Here is a 19,139-nt window from a genome sequence, read left to right as displayed (position 1 = left end):
TTTGCGTGCAAGCGTACGAGTGTGTCCAAGTGCTTATTTTGTCTAGGTGTGCCCATGATGTGCACATAACATAATGGAAAGAAGTTACACAAGAGCAGTCTTACACAAGAACAGTTAAAGAGAAGCCTAAGAAATAAGAAAATATTAACATTTTAAAATATTTAGATTTTAAAATAATGTTTTTGATTTTGAGTAGAAACAAACCGAATAAATATTTCAGCAGAAATATACACATTATTATTGCCAAAGTATTATTTACACAGCTGTGTGATTATTTAGCTCTACCCACTATCGTGATTTACAGATGTCAAAGTCTCTTTACTGATTGGCCAAGGCAATAAGACTATATCTGAAGTTAAATATTACAGAAAACAAAGGTGATCAGAGCTATTCAGATAAAAAAAAAAAGAAATAAAAGCATTAATCAAATAATCAAGTATTAATTTGCTTTACTGTTACACGCAATGTTGTAGGTACATACCTCTGTGATTAAACTAAAATGTCCTTCCTCTCATTATGGAAAAGTCAAAATCAATTGTTTAGCACCTAAAAAAAATTTTTTTTTTATAGGATACTTTTGACAAATTGCGTACATTTACATGAAATGAAGATTCATAATGGCCAACATGTTGAGATCATATGACCAGTCGAATACTACTTAATTTATCTCTAAACCTCCCCATTTATCAGACACTTTTGTTTGTAGAAAAAATTCATCTTGGGTGACATTTATGGCTGCTAATTCTACAGTGTATTGTAAACTATGAACATTTGTATCATACTGCATCCATGCCAATAATTGTCAGTATAAAGCAATACTCTACTCTGACCACCCAGAAATGAGGCATGAAAGACAACATTCACTGCATGTCTTAATAATTTCACTGTGTTTAAGCAGCTACTGTTTAAATGAAAAAAGAAGAAGAAAAAAAGAAATCCTCAGAACACTGCTTCTGAATAGCCATCAATGGAAAATGATGCTTTTTGCTACAGAATGATGTTGTTTCAACATCTACCAGCAGGGGAAATCTGAACGATGCTAAGCAGCCAGCCAAATCACATATTTGTGGAATTTAAGCCAAATATATTTTAGCTGTGTTCAATTCAATGATCTTGAACACATGCTTTGTCTTTTCTACACAGTGTGTCTTTTATGAAAAATAATTTGTGACACTTAAATGTAATAATTAAGAGAAACAAAGTTAAATGTAATACACTCCTGACACTTTTTTTATTAGCTATCTATGGAAATAAGGCCACAATTCAAGCAGAATTGTGACTACTTACTGTATTATATGTGTTACATTACTGTTTAAGTTTCTGTGTAAATATACAAGACATTTTAGCCTGGAACATTATGCTTTTTTTACTCACTTTGAGGCCATTTTGACCTAATAAAATATCAAACCCCAAAAATCTTACAGTTGAAATAATAAATGACACAGACAAGACTTTGAGCAAAAGGCAGCTGGTATTTTATAGACAAGCACTGAATCCTTAGTGAAATAATATTATATAGTTTAGGCAAGTCTCTTAGATTCTTTAAGCAATAGAATACTTACAGTCAATCCTAATTCTGGTGTTACAATGTATTTTACGGTGATATATCTATAAAAAGCGTGCAGACTAAAGTGGTAGTTTGCTTGGCTAAAATAAAGTGAAAGAGTACAATACTAGCCTATTCTAGTTATATACAAAGATTCAAAAGGCTAAAATAAATTACTAAAAATATCACTGAATTATTTTTTAACATGATCAGGATAATGACATGTCATTTGAAATAATGCACCCCCCAGTCAGTTTCGGAAGTTAATTACAACTTCCAGATACAAATAGCAACACAGTTTACATGTGCAAAGCTTGGGTGAAAAATTTATGACTCCAGGATTTGAGTGTATGTTTGAATCTCAAGTGTTTGTTTTGGGCTTCAGGCACATACACTTTAAGGTGTCTTTCATTGCCCTCTAGTGGTTAAAAAGATACAGCACAGCGAGTGCCCATGGCATGTTTATACTGAGTGTCTAGTGTTGAGAGCACATAGGTAAGGGTAAGGTCTATTTAAACAGTTGTGGAAAAAATGAAAGTGTCTTTAAAAATTATTATTATTATTATTATTTCACCATATAATTCTATGGGTCGTGTAACATTGAAAGGTCATGAAAGCATAAAAGACACTAAAATAAAAGCTGACACTAAAAATGGTAACAACCACAGTGTGCTCTGTAAAATCAGGTTTGGTCAAATCATGATCTGAAAGTGCCCAGCACTTTCAGGGTCTTCATGAGTCTTGCCAAAATGTTCTCTGCTGGGTCAAACAAGGAGCACTCAATATATGACCAGAATGCAATTCTATTGGCAGTAAATGGACAAAGTACTGGAACCCTGTCATTTAGGGTGACGTCAAGCGAGTTGCTCTGGATTACAGCATGAATCCTTTTTTAAGTCCTTAGTTAGTTGTCCTCTGGTCCATTGGGAGACTGTCCATCAGACACTTGAGCTGCTCCTCCCCCAGTTTGATCTTGTCCTCAAGCTTGCGTTGCTCAATAATAAGGGCAGATTTCATTTTCACAAAGTGCTCATAATCAGCCATGCTCTCCTCCGGCAGGTAGCTGGCCAGGATGTCGTAGACCACGCGCTCTCTCCTGTCAAGGTTCTCCTTCAGCTCTTTGGCGTCCTCATGTTGACGGATCAGCAGTTTGCGTTTCTCTGTCAGAGTATGCTGCAGAAGGAAGATGAACATTTCACATATTAACATTTTCACGTATATAACCCAGAATTAGAATGATTTCTCAAGGATCATGTGACATTGAAGACAGCAGTAATGGCTGATGGAAATTCAGCTTTACTATCACAGGAATATAATGTCTTTACTTTTCATTTCTTAAACAACCATGTAGGAAGACACATCATCGCCATATTCCAGGATGACAATGTCAAGATTCATCAGGCTCAAATTGTGAAAGAATGGTTGGGAGGGAGCAGACCTTAAATTTATTGAAAGTCTTTGGGATGTGCTGGAGTAGGCTTTACAGAGTGCCCGACTCTTGCATTGTCAATACAAAATCTTGACCAAAAATTGAAGCACCTCTTGAAGGAAATAACATCACAACATTTATTTCCATCAAGAGATGCATCAATTTTTGGTCAATATCTTGTATTGACAATGCAGAAGTCGAGCACTCTGTAAAGTCTGCTCCAGCACATCCCAAAGACTTTCACTGAATTTAAGGTCTGGACTGCCAATTCATGTGTGAAAATGATTCTTTATGCTCTCTCCCAAACATTCTTTCACAATATGAGTAGAGTTGTCAAAAGTACCGACTTCGGTACCTAGTCGGTACTGAAATTTTAAAAATGTGACGCTTTGAGCACTGTTGAGCAGATTCGTAAACATCTCTGATTGGCCATTGTGTTCATGGCTCATTGGATATGTCTGTGATTGGCTTCAATGATCAACACTGTAAAAACATTGTAAATAGTCATCAATGAAGCTCTTCACCAAGCGCTTACACAGATACGCACGGGAGCATTTGAAAGCAGGCGTCTATTGTGGACCAGTCCTCTGATAGACGCTTGCTTTCAAACGCTCCCCCTTCCCGCTTTCAAATTCAAACACTTCAGTGTGCTTTCAAACACTCCCGTGCGTTGATCATTATAGCCAATCAGAGAAATATCCAATGAGCGCGTCAACAAAATGGCCAATCAGTGGTGTTTACGAATCCGGTCAACAGCGGTACTGATAGGTACCGAAGTCTGTACTTTTCACAACTCTAAATGTAAGCCTGGTGAATCTTGACATTGTCATCCTGGAATATGGCCATGATGTGTCTTCCTACATGGTTGTTTAAGAAATGAAAAGCTACACATCAAGAGTTAGAAGAACTGTTGCCAATAATGATCCAATCATAGACTCTTAAGCATTTGCTTATTTAAATTTAAACAGTGACTTTTTGGTATATATATTCATATACATTCATAACTATTTAGAGATGTTTCTCTAAAAAGGCCTTCACAGTCTTGTTTACATAAAAGACACACACACCTCTGACAAATTTCAGGTCACTTAAAAGGTGGGGTAAGCCATATTTGAAAAACACTGTTAAAAAGTTAGTGGGACCGACACCAACAACAAACCTGTAGCCAATCAGCATTAGGGGGCGTATGACGGTCAAGGAGACAGAACAAACAAGAGGAAGATTTGAAAAAGAAAAAAAAAAAAAAAAGAAGAGATGAGACAATACAAAAGAGCTCAAAAGAATATCACCGGAATGAAGGTTTATGACTGGGTAAGAACTAAGGACCCGCGTTAATATTAGAAAAGCAGTGGCCAACTAGTTAGAGTTGTGCAGATAATCCATTGCGCACTGAGGACCGCTAGAGAATGTGGTGTTTAGCGTCATTGTTAGTGCACTCGCTTCGCCTGTCAGCAGCGATCGGGGTTCGAGACAGGGTGGTTGGGATTGGAGGGTGAGTTTTGGAGGTGGAGCAATGAAGAGAGGGGTGTGTTTGTTTGGGTTGACTTCAAATATCAACAATGTATAGTACTAAAATAGAACTGTAATGTATATAATGGTACTCAGTTATTACCACTTTCCAAAGTACCAATTTAAAGGTGCTCGCACACCAGACGCGAAGCTCAGCGCCGCACCACATCTTTAAAATTCGAACACATTGTTCAGGCATGAAAACGGGTCAGGGGTGAAAAAAGTGAGAAGGATATTACCCCTCTAGTGGGGTCCGGGGGCAATGCTCCCCCGTAAGAAAAATTTAAATATTCCATATTTTAAAGCATCAATCTGATGCATTTTGAGATGCTTTTTTTGCCAACCTGGGGAGAGCTGGAGAAACTTAACTTCAGCCACGAGTCAAAAATTATTATGGCCTCCTTACTAAGTATTATGCAAGCCCTTTCATGCCAGCCTGTCACTGGGTCTAACATTTACAGTATATTTGGGGGAAGAACCTAGCGCTATGATTGGTCGAACTCTTCTTCTTTTGCTGTTGCTTGATTTGAGGACTGCGCGTGCACAGAGGCGTCACCAGGTTTTTGCGTAGTTTAGAGTGACAAATCGTACCGGCGTACTTTGAAGTCAAAATGCGTATCCGCTACGCAAATTGCGTACAGGTTGGCAGGTCTACTTATTGATAGAATGGTGGACCACTTTACCTTCTGCCTTGTCAGTCCCCTCACCTCAAAATCTACCTCCTCAAAAACGGTAGCGTTAGCTAATAATTTTCCACCGGAGCTTTAGCTAGCTGGCTAACGTTGCGTTCTCTCCTGCTGTGTTCAATAACTCCATTCATCAAGCTGTAGCTAAGTCTATGTCAACAGAGCTCCTGGGTAACTTAACTTAGATATACCAGAAAATATTAAAATTATTGAAACCATCCAGGGCTCAACGCTAAGGATTTTTTCTGCTGGTCCAGTTGGGCCAGTGGTTCAAATTTTTACTTGCCCCGCCGAAATTTTCCGGGCCCCACAACAAAAAAATTAATAAAAATAAAAGACAAGAAAATGGGCCTATAAAATAAGCATAGTTATTGTTTTCATTGTTTTTGATACATTTAACCTCAATAAGGTTATGACACCAAAAGCTACTAGATTCAATATTTTAAATATTGTTAGACAAATAAACAGTAAGTGGTAAAATAGTAACAAATAATCAAATTACAAGTAATAGCACAAATAAATACAACAGAACAAACATATAAATTAAATAAATGGTGCTTTTCAAGCTTTTCATGTAGGTTTAAACATGAGATTTTCAGGTACAGAAATTGTAATCTAATGTATAACTATAGAATAGATAACTTTATTAAAGTTAATCAAGAGCAGTTACAGATGCATAAAAATGTTTTAATGTTCAAAATATAAAACGTTAAATACTGTTATTTGAATTTTTTTTAAAAATGAAGACACTTTAAATGTGAAATTAAACCCGCCAGTAGGTGGCAGCGAATCACTGTTAATGAGCGAGTCATTGAGAATCAACTGATTCATTCAAGCGGCTGATTCATTCAGAATGTGTTGCTCAAAGACGCAAAACAATTCTGTGGACTTTGGAACTATTTTCGTTGGCGAAACAGACGATTTGGTGTCTAAAATGTAAGTCACTTGATACTAAGTTCTTGTTCATTAAACTGTACGCTGAATAAAATCAATATCACATTTGTAATCATGCTAATATTTGGAGAAAAACGGCGCTCTTTGTGTAATATTGATTAACTTTATTAAATTATATATGAAATATATACAGGGGCATTTTTGCCCCTTATCTTGAATTTTGAGGGCATTTTAATAGACTTTCACGCAGTGAAAGCGTACTTTAATATGCGCACACACTACTCTAACCTCCTACTAGATGTCAAGTAGTGCATATGTGCACTTAATGGGTGTGTTTTTGTTTGTTTTTTTGTAAAGTGAGGGACATACTCGATAATTTCAGATCGTTAAATCAACAATTACGATATTATAAACGATATATAACGCACACCCTACAGAACTGGTCAGTCTTTATTGTCGAGCCCTGCCATCACTCACCAAATTCAATCAGGTAAATCGCCGAGGCCAGGCGTGCTTTTAGCTTCTGATGGTGGTCTGCACTGGTGATGCAAGGCCTTTCGCGTTAATATTTCCATGCACTCGCGCTCCCTTCTGGCACGCGCACCTGTTCGCAGTTCACTGAATATGAATAGCTACGACTCAGAAAACAACGAGTTCGTATTTTAAAGACGTGTCGCGGCGCTGAGCTTCGCGTCCGGTGTGCGAGCCCCTTAAGGATTAAGATAGGAAAGGTTAGAGGAATAATAATAATAAAAAAATGGAATCTGGAAGTGACATGAGCTGGACTCAAAGCTGTGTCACCTGTATCAGCAATAGGCCATTTTTTTCTGGCCTAACATTGTACTTTTATGTTAGTAAATTTTTTGTGTTCTCTTAATCCATTTTCTTACGCTTTCTGAAACTGATAAATCTGGAAGTTATTCCTCCACAACAACAATCCTGCTTTCCCATATCACTCATTTTCATTCTCACCCTTTCCTCCTGTGATGCATCTTCCTCTAGGCTGTTCAGGGCATTCTCTACTCTGGCCAAACGTCCAGACAGAGACAGCAGAAGGTTGACCACTTTATCAAGGTCACCGACGAACATACGGAACTTGTCGAGTTCATTGGGCTTGCAGACACCCTGAACGATGGCCTCCACCTCTTCCCCAAGAGCGTTGTTGTCCTGCACATCCTCCTGTAGACTCTCCTGAGCTTCCTTCAGCACCTGCAACTTCTTGCTGAGGCTGTCAATCAACTCATGCTGCAAAGAGAGGAAAGTCATTTGATAAAATAAATTGCTAAGAAAGCATCTGATTGTACAATACAGTGTGTTTGTTCAGAGTGTTGGTACCTTCTTGTTGGCAAGATCATTTTCATTGTCCTCCTCCAACTCCTCTTCTGAGTTGTGTTCCACACTCTGTTCCTGCATGTCCTTCATCATAATCAGCAGCTCTGCTTTGGGTGCAGATGTACTGTAGTAGGTTGAATTAGTCACTAAAGCAGTAGCCACCACCAGGTTGTCTTCCTCTTTCCTGAGAACCCACAGATGATTTTTATGAGAAACAAGTCAACTGATCCAAACAGAACAGGACAAAACAATTGTGTGTCTGCTCAAAGCATGAAGCAACATTTTGTGTGACTTCATATTTACACAAAAGGCTGACAGATTGCTAGATGAGTTAGTGCCCTAGATTTGCAACAAGAAACATAAACCATGCTTATGAATCATAACTTATGAACTTATGAATCATAATCAGAATTGGGCCAGCTACAATTTAAATAATCATGAAATGCCATTGTTATTTTTTTATTATTATTTTTTTATGAGAACCACATGGGTAGGGCTCAATAACAACCCTGACTTCCTGATTTAAAAATAAATAAATAAACAGAACATCAGAAACATGTTCAATCTGTCTTCCTTCTTAAGGGTATTAAGGGTAATTCAGGGTAAATTTCTGGAATAAATAATGAAATACAAACTTGGCAAACTGAATGTGTGCGTTAAAGGGATAGTTCACCCAAAAATGAAAATTATCCCATGATTTACTCACCCTCAAGCCATCCTAGGTGAATATGACTATCTTCTTTCAGATGAACACAATCAGAGATATATTTAAAAATCCTTAGTCCTCCAAGGTTTATAATAGTTGTGAATGGCAGCCCAAATTTCGAAAGTTAACGCTTTTTGGACATCGAATGCCTATGGCTGTCGCGCCGGAAGCTCGTTATTTTACTTTATAAAGTTTTAATTGAGGATTTTTGTCTTACACGAACGCATCGATTCACTTATTAACCCCCTGGAGTCATATGGGTTCATTTTTCTATGGATAGGTCCATTTATTTTTGTCTTCAAAATTTAGGCTGCTATTCACAACCATTATAAATCTTGGAGGACTAAGGATATTTTTAAATATATCTCTGATTGTGTTCGTTTGAAAGAAGATAGTAATTTTCACCTAGGATGGCTTGAGGGTGAGTAAATCATGGGATAATTTTCATTTTTGGATGAAATATCTCTTTAATGAATAAAAAAACATTTAATATAGTAGGTTCACAAGTAAGAAATACTAACTTCTCCACAGAGTTACGAGGAGAGAGCTGTTTAGGTGCAGCTTTCCTGCGCTGTTGGGCCTCCTCCAGTAGCTGCTCTCCCTGAGGGAAAATACCCTCCATCAGATCCATAGTTGTCTTCATCTTACTCTGGTCTAAAATGTCCACTAGGGACTTGTCCTTGTCCATTATGTCTCTAGCCAGCTCCTTTCTTTTTTCGTCGTCCTCTGACTGCAAGGGATGTGAAGACAATCCGTTGCTACTTTGATCTAATGAAGGGCTTGTCTGCAGGCCATGTAACTCATTGAATATTGGGTTCACATTGGTTTGTGGCACCTGGTCTTTCAGAGGGCCCATATCTGTGTCTCTTGGTTCAGGCCCCTGATCCTTTTGCCTGGTGTAGGTACAGAACAAAGAGTATGACTGATCCGGGTTCCCCAAGCTCTGAAGATGAGTTACTCCAGGTTCTTGCGAGCTGACAGGGGTCTCGCTGGGCAGGTCGAGATATTGTCGACCTTCTTTTTCAGTGTTACGTTCTGAGTGGACAATCTTAATGGGCACTTTCTTCACTGATGTGTTCTCATCTTTAACCCTATCCATCCTGGTAAACAACAATGATGAAAATAGAAATGTGTTATTCTGGTGAACACAAGAGATGCAACATAAAGTAACTAGGCAAAAGCACAAGAACTATTTTCAGGGGTCTAATCTTTGTGAAAACACATGAAATTCTTTTACTTCAGGCTAGAAGGCTTTGCACACAGGAAAACAAGGAGGAAACTATTTTTGTCAGTTCCTATTTTTGTCAGTTTTGTCAGTTTTTGTCAGTTCCTGTGACCAAATATATATATATATATATATATATATATATAAAATTAGTTAAGAATCATACATCACTGAAACCACCTTCTCCAGTCTTATAAAGAGGCTTCTAATGCTACAAATGGCAAGACTACTAAAGTTCCCATAAAAACAGCAAAAAATAAAGCCTCAGAAATTATATTTCTCAAGAGTCTTCAGTTGAGGCTGGGTGGTATTCTCCTTATGAATGATCTGAAGAACTCCAGTACACATGGACAATCTGCAGTAAGAGCACATATGAATAAGCCCCTTGTATGTGCATGAATACAATAAAGAGACAGTCAGAGAAGCACTGTCATTAAATTACTGGGCTGTAGGGAGAGTTTCCAGTGATGGTTTTAAGATTGCAGCTGAGAGGAGCCCAGCTGTGGTTTGCCAGTGGAAATCTCCCCGAATTCCAACACAGACCTGAAAGATTTCCTGAACGGCAGAATTTAACTCTAAATACAGAAAGTCTTACCTTCCAGGAGCTTCATCCTGTATGGAGACAGAGACGGGGGGCTTGTCAGTCAGCCTCTGGGGAGCAAACTGGGGCGAGGGCGAACGCTGCCCATCCATGGTGGGCTGGGTAGGGCCAGCGGTTTGTTGGGTGGGCAGGACAGCGGGAGGGGGAGGAGGTGGAAAGGGAGGAGGCACAAGCTCTTGTTGTAGCTCCTCCTCCCCGATTGGCCCTTTGCTATGCTCCAACCCCTTCCAGGGAACAGGGGCTGAAACTGAGGCGGAGCTTTGATTGTTGACAGGAGAGAGTGAGGCCAAAACTCCTCCTTGTGATCCAGGCTGGACCTCCTGAAAATTGCTAAGAGGAGGAGGTGTGCCCTCAGGGCATTTGTACTTCTCCAGATGGGGCAAGAGAACAGAGCTCTTGTTTTTAGAGAGGGCTGATGGTTCACTCTGAGTGCTATGGTCAGAGAAATGCAGTGCAGGTTTATGATGACTGGACAAAGGATCTAAAGTATTTTTCTCCAGGTCTTCAGTCAAAGCTGAGGGAGGTGCTTCTAGTTTCTCTTTGCATACAAGTTCACTGTATCCTTTTTCATTTAACCTAAAAAAACAAACAAATGAGAAATGCTTTGAAGTAAAATTCTCAATCCACCAATACACACAACCAAAGAAGATTTATCAAAGGCTCAGACTCTGAACGTATTTGTCCTTTTTGGTGCACAAAGCCTCACTGTATTCAGCGTAAATCGATAGGCAGGCAGACATTTCTCCCACATTTCACCATCTCTCCATGGTAACTCCCAGGCTGGCTGTCATACCCAACATATTTCTGTTCCCACAAGCCTGTCATGCTGTGGAGAAAGAATGATCTTTCCCCTGCAGCAATTGGCAAAGAAAACGCTTTTCCCTTCTTAATCTTGATTGTTTTCGTTTATGTTTTTTACTCTCTTCCTTGTCTACTCAGATTTATGGAGGGCAAGAAGAGATAAAAGGGCTCTTGTGAGAATATTCTAAATAAAATAGCTTGAGAAAGACAAAACTCACTAATATAACAACACTCTATGAGAGTAACTTAAAGAAAGATATTAAAATTGAATTCTTTACAGGCTTAGCAAGACACCAATTACAGACATCTATTAGGAATGTCTGGTTTGACGATATATATTTATACAATGCAATGCGACATTAGAAAGGTGTCAACTGGTAGTGATTCTACTGTATGGTTTTTAATGATTTTTGTGATACCACCCACTCCTAATCGACATTTGTGACTGAATTATACCAATTTAAAAATCTAACTGCACAGAAAGACACCCATAATTTCTACTCACACATAATTTACAGTATATTGAATTACCTGATGGGTGTATAGAACCAGTGGCTGTGTTCCAAAGAAAGAGAGAGAAAAAGATTTTGACTGAAAAAAAGCAAAAAAGTAGCGAATAGTAGTAGAGTGGTTAAAGACAGACTACAGTTCAAAAGTTTGGGGTTGATTTTTTTTTAATGTTGATTTTTTAAAAATGTTTTTCTCTTATGCTCACCAAGGCTTAATTTATTTGATTAAACATACAGCAAAAACAGTAATAATGTAAAATATTATTAGAACTTAAAAAAATCTTAAAATTAAAATGTTTATCATATTTTAAAATTTAATTTATTTCTCTGATGCCAAAGCTGATTTTTCAGCAGTCATAACTTCAGTCACATGATCCTGATTCAAAAACATTTCTTCTTATCAATGTTGAAAACAGTTTAAGAGCTGCTTGTTTCTTTGATGAATAGAAATATTAAAAGAACAGCATTTATTTGAAATATATTTTTGTAACAATGTCCTCACTAAACTGAATAAAAGTATTCATTTTAAAAATAAATAATCTTACTGACCTCAACCTTTTGAACTTTAGTATAAAAAAGGAAGACAACTAGCAAAGTGCAGAAAAACAGAATTAAGGAAATGTAAGATGTAGAAATACAGAGTATGCACTTTAATAGTCATTCATTTGATCTGATACATGCTTTCTTTGCAGATGTCATTAGTAAAGCATGCATTCACTGGTAACATTTACGTGGGATGCAGTCTCTTTTTGATACTATACAGTCTCTAACACATGCATTAGATCTCGGCATGAACTGGCATGCAGAACGTCTCTGCTGTAATACCACATAAGCTTTTGTCCACAGCACCCCACCTTTAATCAAACATAGTATCTTGCTAACTTCCCTTGTTTGATAAAGTGTGTACTATGACAAAACATGTTCTACCAGTACCAGAAACGTCTACATTTCAAACATCTCTGCATGTGGATAAGCAACTGCGTTTTCATTGTTCACTGTGCATTTTACTTCAAAAATTGACCTGCATTTACCTATCAAGTAAAAACGAAGCCATCATTTAAAGTTAATCTTACAGACCCAGAAGGACTCAAACTTCATCAGCAAAACTTCAAGCAAAAGTCCATAATCCAGGTACTCCTGCTGCTGGCCATATACAACTTGAAAGTTGCTATAAAATGGCTACATACCAATCCTTGCAGTAAATATGAAACTTGACTGTATGAAAAGCAGTGCTCACCTCTGATGATTGGGAGCTCTCATCTAAGCGACAGGTGCTTCCTGTAGCCCTGAACATATGTAATCTCACCTGGGTGGGGCTAAAACGCTTGTAGCACAACTGAAATGTTTCCAACTGGATTTACTCCACACTAGATGTACTAATAAATAAACAATTGCTGTACTAACAGTAGCAAAAGGGGGTTTCTAACATTAGAAGTCTGTCAGTATCACTTACAGTTGAGCTCAAAAGTTTACTCACCCCTTGCAGAATATGCAAAAATGTTAATCATTTGAACAAAATAAGAAGGATCATGAAAATTGCATGTTATTTTTTATTTAGTACTGTCCTGAATAAAGTATTTCACATAACATATATTTACATAAAGTCCACAAGATAAAAAAAAAATAGCTGAAATTTATAAAAAATGACCCAGTTCAAAAGTTTAAATACCCTTGATTCTTAATACTGTGTGTGGTTACCTAGATGATTTACGACTGGTTGATGGTTGTTATTTTGTTCTTATATTCTTATTTTGTTTAAAGATCATATTTTTTCATTTCGTACCGCCTTTTGGAAGCAACAAAAGATTCTTTCATGTTTACCAGAAGAGGAAAAAGTATAATTTACCCTGTTCATCCAGTTAAAAAAGTTTACATCCCCGGCTCTTAATGCATCGTGTTTCCTTCTGGAGCATCAGTGAATGTTTGAACCTTTTTTAATAGTTGTGTTTGCGTCCTTCAATTGTCCTCAGTGTGAAAAGATGAATCTCAAAATCATACAGTCACTGCTGGAAAGGGTTCAAATATGCAGAAGATGCTGGAAAATCAAAGAATTTGCAGGACTTGGAGAGTTTTTCTGAAGAATGTTGGTCAGTTTAACTGCTCAGGACAAACTCACAAAACAAAACAAAAAACAGTCGTAAATCATCTAGGTAACCACACACAGTATTAAGAATCAAGGGTATGTAAACTTTTGAATTGGGTCATTTTTATAAATTCAGCTATTTTTTTTTTAATCTTGTGGACTTTATGTAAACATCTGTTATGTGAAATACTTTATTTAAGACAGTACTAAAAAAATAACTTGCAATTTTCATGATCCTTATTTTGTTCAAATGATTAACATTTTTGCACATTCTGCAAGGGGTATGTAAACTTTTGAGCTCAACTGTACTGTAGTGAAGTATTCTTTTAGCTAGGACTTTTCAGCTAGCTTTTTATAATTGAGTCGTGCGTGTTTGCACATAAATGAAATCATTGGGTAGGAGACAGGAAGTTTGACATTTAAACAACGATTTAAAAAAAAACTCATAGGGCTATGAAGCGAAGATGCAGGTCTATGGTATAATTCATAGTTTGCTCTCCACAGCACCTTAATTAAAAGCAAGAATCACGACAAAACCTTTCATAGGGGGCAATTTACAAGGCTTTGGATGATGGATGTTTGGCGGTAACTTGCTTATTCAAGTTTGCCACTCCTTATGTCTACACATAGACATCTAAGAAAATGACTTGGAGAAACCAGCGGATGAAATGCCTAAAAGATTTGGAAATATATATATATATATATAAATACGAGAAGGATAGAATGTAAGATAAATAGGTAGATCATCTGTCAAAAACACATAATTGGAAGCTGTTTGTGACGTTAGAAATGTATATTTGTTGCTTTCACTTCACTTCAATATGCATCTAATTTACATCTTGAAAAATTGAGAGTAAATATCCAATTTGACTCACACCACTGGAGCCCCACCTAAAACATTTGCATGCAAATGGAATAACATCCCAGCCAGCTATCCATTATACTTAACCTAGATCTTCAGCTTTTATATTGTGTTTTCTAAACTATAAAGTAAGTGAGAGATTGCAGGATCAATTTAACATGTTTCACAGGCTAGACAAGAAAATATATGATTTCAACACTTGCTAAGGTAACTGGAGGTCATTTCATGCGCAGCAATCCATACTATCTCAGCTGATGCTACTTCCTTTCTGTGCTAACTTAATACATTATTCACGGGCAAAACATACATACAAGCCCTCTATTCTTCATCCAGATGGTTTTAAAATTCTGAACGTTCAGCATTATGAATTGGATCAAGTTTCTTCTTAGCAGAGTACAGGGCTATCATTCATGATCCTTTCAGGGTAAAATGCAATATAGACTGTAATGTACATGCAGAGTAAAAATGTAATTGAACAGTCTTATCTTTGCACAGTGTAAAATGTTTAAAAGACTGAAATAAAATCTGTAAATAAAAAACTAAATAAAAAGCACAAAGCCAATATGACATTTAGGTTGCTATTTTACTCTTTGGCCTTATTATGAATGGACTGATTGGACACTTCCTATGTCATACTCACATGCCTACACCTCAAAACCTTCTCCTTGTAACACAAAGCCCAGTCAGTGAGGATAGCAGTGCTGTCACAGCTGGGCTAAATCCCAAGACTGCAAGGACCATAAAGAGTCTACTGTCTGTTTTTGACCCAGCGAGGGCTGACTGATGACCCAACTGTGGAATTCTGTTTGCAACAAGGCCAAGATCAGAGCCATTACCACTGGAATAGTTTCACTGACACACTGACACAATCTCAGCCAGGACTGATGGCATCTGTATAATTTCCATTACAAAGGGAGAAGTTGTCTGGTTTAGTTTCAAACATGCCCAGGAGTATCATGAACATAAAAAAAGAAATAAAGTATTTTGATACTCAATCAGCAAACTAAAAGTATGTATTATCGTTTTACCCTTTAAACAACTTGCAAGGCAATGGAAAAATAACACTACAGCACTCACCTTGTACTATTCTTTTCCTGTTCTGAGAGATTTTTCTCAGGTTTGGAATAGTCAGCTGTCTTCTTCTCTTGAACTGGAAGTTTCTGGGAGGATTATAACACATAAAACTTAATATCCTTATTCAGGTATTATTATATCTCTACTGTAAACTTTTGCAATTTTAAGACTTGACTATCCTAATTATTAGCTTGGTTGGTTGACATGATATGTGATCTTGCTTTCAATTTTCCTGGTCCGAGGGTGTGACTTTTTGTACTTAGTTTAATGTTTGACTAAGTTCCAGCCTTTATATTGCCTTCATTGCTATTCATTGGAGCTATATGTGAGACTCAAGTCACTTTTGTTTTATTATAGTTTTTAAATAAAAACTAACTCTGACAGTACATTTTGTAAATAGTTTACACCAGTTAAAACAGAAATAACAGAATTAAACCACTGAAAAACGGCTACATTAAATATGAAATAACTAACCTGTCCATAGAAGTCAGCAGAAGGGGAGGATCTAGATCTTTCATGCACACAGCTGGGCTTTCTCTGTCCCTCTTTTCCTGTATCAAGGATGTTGTCAGCGGAGTGGTATCGTCCAGATACCCTTGGTTCAGTCGTCTTCCTCTGGGTGTTCCATTTGGCTTCATACTCTGCAAAGGTACCAAGTCGCTGTTGTTCTAGCATGGCTTGTCGGTTCACTGAGAGTGGGCCATCCTGACCTTCATTAAGGTGCTGTTCAATGGGGGTTGAGCTATCACTGTTACTCCGCCCTGCCGTGTCACTCTTTGCAGAATAGTGCATGCCTCCAGTTTTGGACAGTCTGTTGTCTTCAGATATCTGCATGCTTTGCTTTGGCATAGGTTTAGGGAAAGCTGCTTTTCCTGTTGCTTCAAAGAATCTGTACCGATTTTCTAAAGGTACAGCATTGTCAGGCATAGGGGAGCGCTCATCAGCTCCTACTTCATGAATTTTATCTGGCTCAGAAAAAGAACGAACTTTCTTTTCTGCAGAAAACCGCTTGCGGCTACCAATGCGAAGCACCTGATTACTCCCTGAGATGGGTTTGCTAGGTGGGACTTCGGAAACACTTGGAAGCGGAGTTGTGTCATTCCAAGTAGAACCCTCAGTGCCTGGATGCTCGAACAATACTGGCTCTAGGTCTTTTCGCCTAAAAGAAGTAGCCTGGAGGACTCTGGCCTGGGCTTCTTTCAGATGGTCTTTATAAGAGCTAGAAAAGTGGAGGCCATCTGTGGAGGGAGAAGTGGTCTTCCAGACAGCAGCCTCCTCTACAGCTTCAACCGGACTTTCTAAAGTGGCTGCGCTTCGACTCTTTTGAAGCTGGGCCCTTCTCATCTGGATCTCGTTGCGCAAGGTGGTGGCAAAACGGTCACTCCGTCTTGCCTGTTTGCTGCTCTGACTGTCAATGGCTTCCTGTTCTGAACTTCCACTGTTGATCTCATCTTGACAGTCATCCATGTCATTGCGCTCTTGGGCCAGAGAATACAACATAGGTGTTTTTTGGGGACATATCTTTGTCTCGCTTTTAGTTTGTTGTGAGTATTCTTTATGATGGAGATGGCCAGCATTTCTCCTGTGCTCAGGTTGCTTACTGTGGGGATAACTACTAGAATGCTCATCTGAGCTAGACATATAATGTTGCTTTTGGCTCCCCCTCAGCTCAGAAGGTTTTGTTGAATCAGGCATATTCAAGGGATTACATGGAGCAGATGAAAGACGATGGTGGTTGTCACTTTGTTTGAAGGAGGCATTATTGTCCTTATGATCTGTATCATGGTGCTGTGACTGAGGAGGGAAATAGCGGTCTTTAGTTCCTCCTTGAGAACCTATGGACATCCTGTCCCGTCCACTGTGTGATATTTCTGAGACTGCAGAAGCTTTAGAGTCATCAACTCTCACTAAAGAAACCTGTGTCATTCCCTGAGTGATATGGTGGGAGGTAACTCCAAAAAGACCACAAAGTGATGCAGCTGGCCGTCTAGCTTGATTCTGGCTGTTTAGTTGCATGTGGTTGTTTGTGGGCAGCTCCTGCATACTGCTAAAGTAGCCACTGAATGGAGGATTCACTGCTGGCACTGTTCTAGTTTGAGCGTGAAAAGTGCCCTCGTCGCTGTACTGCCGTGGATGGTATGGAACATGGGCATAAGATGGATGCCTATCTCTGACATCTGTGGTTGATAGGGAGTATGTCTTGTCTGATGATATACGTTTGGGATGATAGGCATTGGATGAAATGCAAGAATTTGAAGAATCATTTTTGGATGGCAGGTTAAAATCGCGTCGACCCTCAAGACCTGTCTCGAAGACTTGGTAAGACCTTTGTGTGCTTTCATAGGTTTCTCCAGCCTTTTGTAATGCTTTCACCTGAGGCTTTAACTGGGCATGAACACCAAGGCCCTCAGAGGTGCCTGTGATCAGACCCTTTTCATGAACCTTGGTGGCTGCAAAACTATCACTGCGTGTCGGTGGAGTGGGAGGTGGGGTACAGGATACCATGTTTTTCTTCATATCCGGGACATGCCAGACAGGTCCAATACTAACTCTTCCAGAGTTTGAATGCCGAGTTCCTGGCTGTTCTTCAGCTCTTGGGATCTCATGGTTAACTGTACTTGAGAGATGCTGCAAGTATCCAAGCCTCTCATCTTGTCGTACCCCTTCGTTTAAGTTTTGGCTATGCCTGCCATTGCTGTGCCTGCCACTTGAGTCCCACTGATTAATTTTGTACAGCATGTTTTCAGTGGATGCAGCGTTACTTTTAGACAGTGTGTAATCTGGGGTTCCTGAGCTTGTAGAAAAGGAGCTGTATGCAGAGTCTCGTTTACCACCACCCAAATGTTCAGTGCTGTTATTGTTGGACTTACTTGGGGAAAGACAGCCAGGTGGATAGGGATGAGAGCTATGCTCTAGGCTGTCCATACTCCCCAAAGAGCTGAACTGATCAGATACTCTCTGTAGATTTGTTTGCTCCCAGCCAGTTGAGAGTTCAGAGGAGAATGAACTAAGAAAAACAAACATGTGTAAAGAGTGTTTAGGCTGTATGAACTAGCAAATGCAACTGCAGTAAGCAGTATGAAGAGTTATTGTGCTATTCAATGTATATTTAAAAAGGAAAAATAGGGGCTTTCATTACTAATTCTTTACTGAAAGAAGCAATATAGACAGAAACAAACTATTTTCTGTCTCTTCAATTACCTTGCATCATATCTTGTTTGCCAGACTGGTGAGGGTGTGGACTGGGTTTTGGCTTCCGTGTGGTTCTCGTTGAATTTGGTGGCATGCCAGGAGTGAGGTCTGCTCATGGGTTCATTTCTCCTGTGGGCAGCAAACGGGGAAGAAATAAGGATAGAGAAATGGGTAGAGAAAAAAAGGAAAATTAGAAAACAAGGCAATAAAATGTTGCTCATGAAAATCTGTAAAACGAATGGCAAACACAGATCACCTAGCATCACTACAACTATTCTTTAGGACAGAAGAGTGTCAAAACATGGTAGATGATTATGGGAGTAGTATAATGATCATGGCAAGAGACAGAAAAGTTGCCTGTGAGCATGCCGACGTTGCAGTCATTCACCATCAACTCAAAGTTTTTCGATTGGCAACCACAAATAAAAGACTAACAAACACCTAAAAACACCAAATTAAATTGCTGTAAACCACAAGTCCACTCTCTCAACATTCATACCACAGTAACATACCCTTTAAATCGGTTCTTTCTGGGATGCATTAAGTGAAATAAACAAATATATACTTGTTATTGAACTTTTATTTAACTGCCACAACAATTCTTGTAAATAGTCAAATACATTGTACATACAAATACAAATACACTGTCAAATACAGGGTTCCCACACCTTCGATCAATGACCAATACTG

At 38.5% G+C, this 19,139-nt stretch overlaps 1 protein-coding gene across 10 annotated transcripts in view; it reads right to left on the bottom strand.

Moving 5' to 3' along the window:
• Window positions 1-1,452: 1,452 nt before the first annotated feature.
• Window positions 1,453-19,139, bottom strand: part of shroom2a (shroom family member 2a) — a 52,475-nt gene continuing 34,788 nt past the window's right edge. For 7 of the 10 annotated variants that reach the window (XM_048199812.1, XM_048199818.1, XM_048199819.1 and 4 more), the window contains 8 exons: window positions 18,459-18,578; window positions 15,732-18,264; window positions 15,261-15,343; window positions 9,923-10,504; window positions 8,624-9,202; window positions 7,400-7,580; window positions 7,037-7,309; window positions 1,453-2,719 (listed from right to left, as the gene is read on the bottom strand). In XM_048199812.1, coding sequence (XP_048055769.1) covers window positions 2,447-2,719; window positions 7,037-7,309; window positions 7,400-7,580; window positions 8,624-9,202; window positions 9,923-10,504; window positions 15,261-15,343; window positions 15,732-18,264; window positions 18,459-18,578 — 4,624 coding nt within the window. In that variant the 3' untranslated portion in view covers window positions 1,453-2,446. Of the gene's footprint in view, window positions 2,720-7,036; window positions 7,310-7,399; window positions 7,581-8,623; window positions 9,203-9,922; window positions 10,505-15,260; window positions 15,344-15,731; window positions 18,265-18,458; window positions 18,579-18,961; window positions 18,980-19,139 lie in introns of all 10 variants that reach the window. The other 3 variants (XM_048199821.1, XM_048199814.1, XM_048199815.1) reach the window with 1 other exon arrangement.

The sequence above is a fragment of the Megalobrama amblycephala genome, linkage group LG8 (assembly GCF_018812025.1).
Source record: "Megalobrama amblycephala isolate DHTTF-2021 linkage group LG8, ASM1881202v1, whole genome shotgun sequence".
Taxonomy (NCBI): domain Eukaryota; kingdom Metazoa; phylum Chordata; class Actinopteri; order Cypriniformes; family Xenocyprididae; genus Megalobrama; species Megalobrama amblycephala.
Note: the sequence above shows the minus strand (reverse complement) of the source record. Positions and strands in the feature narration are given on the sequence as shown.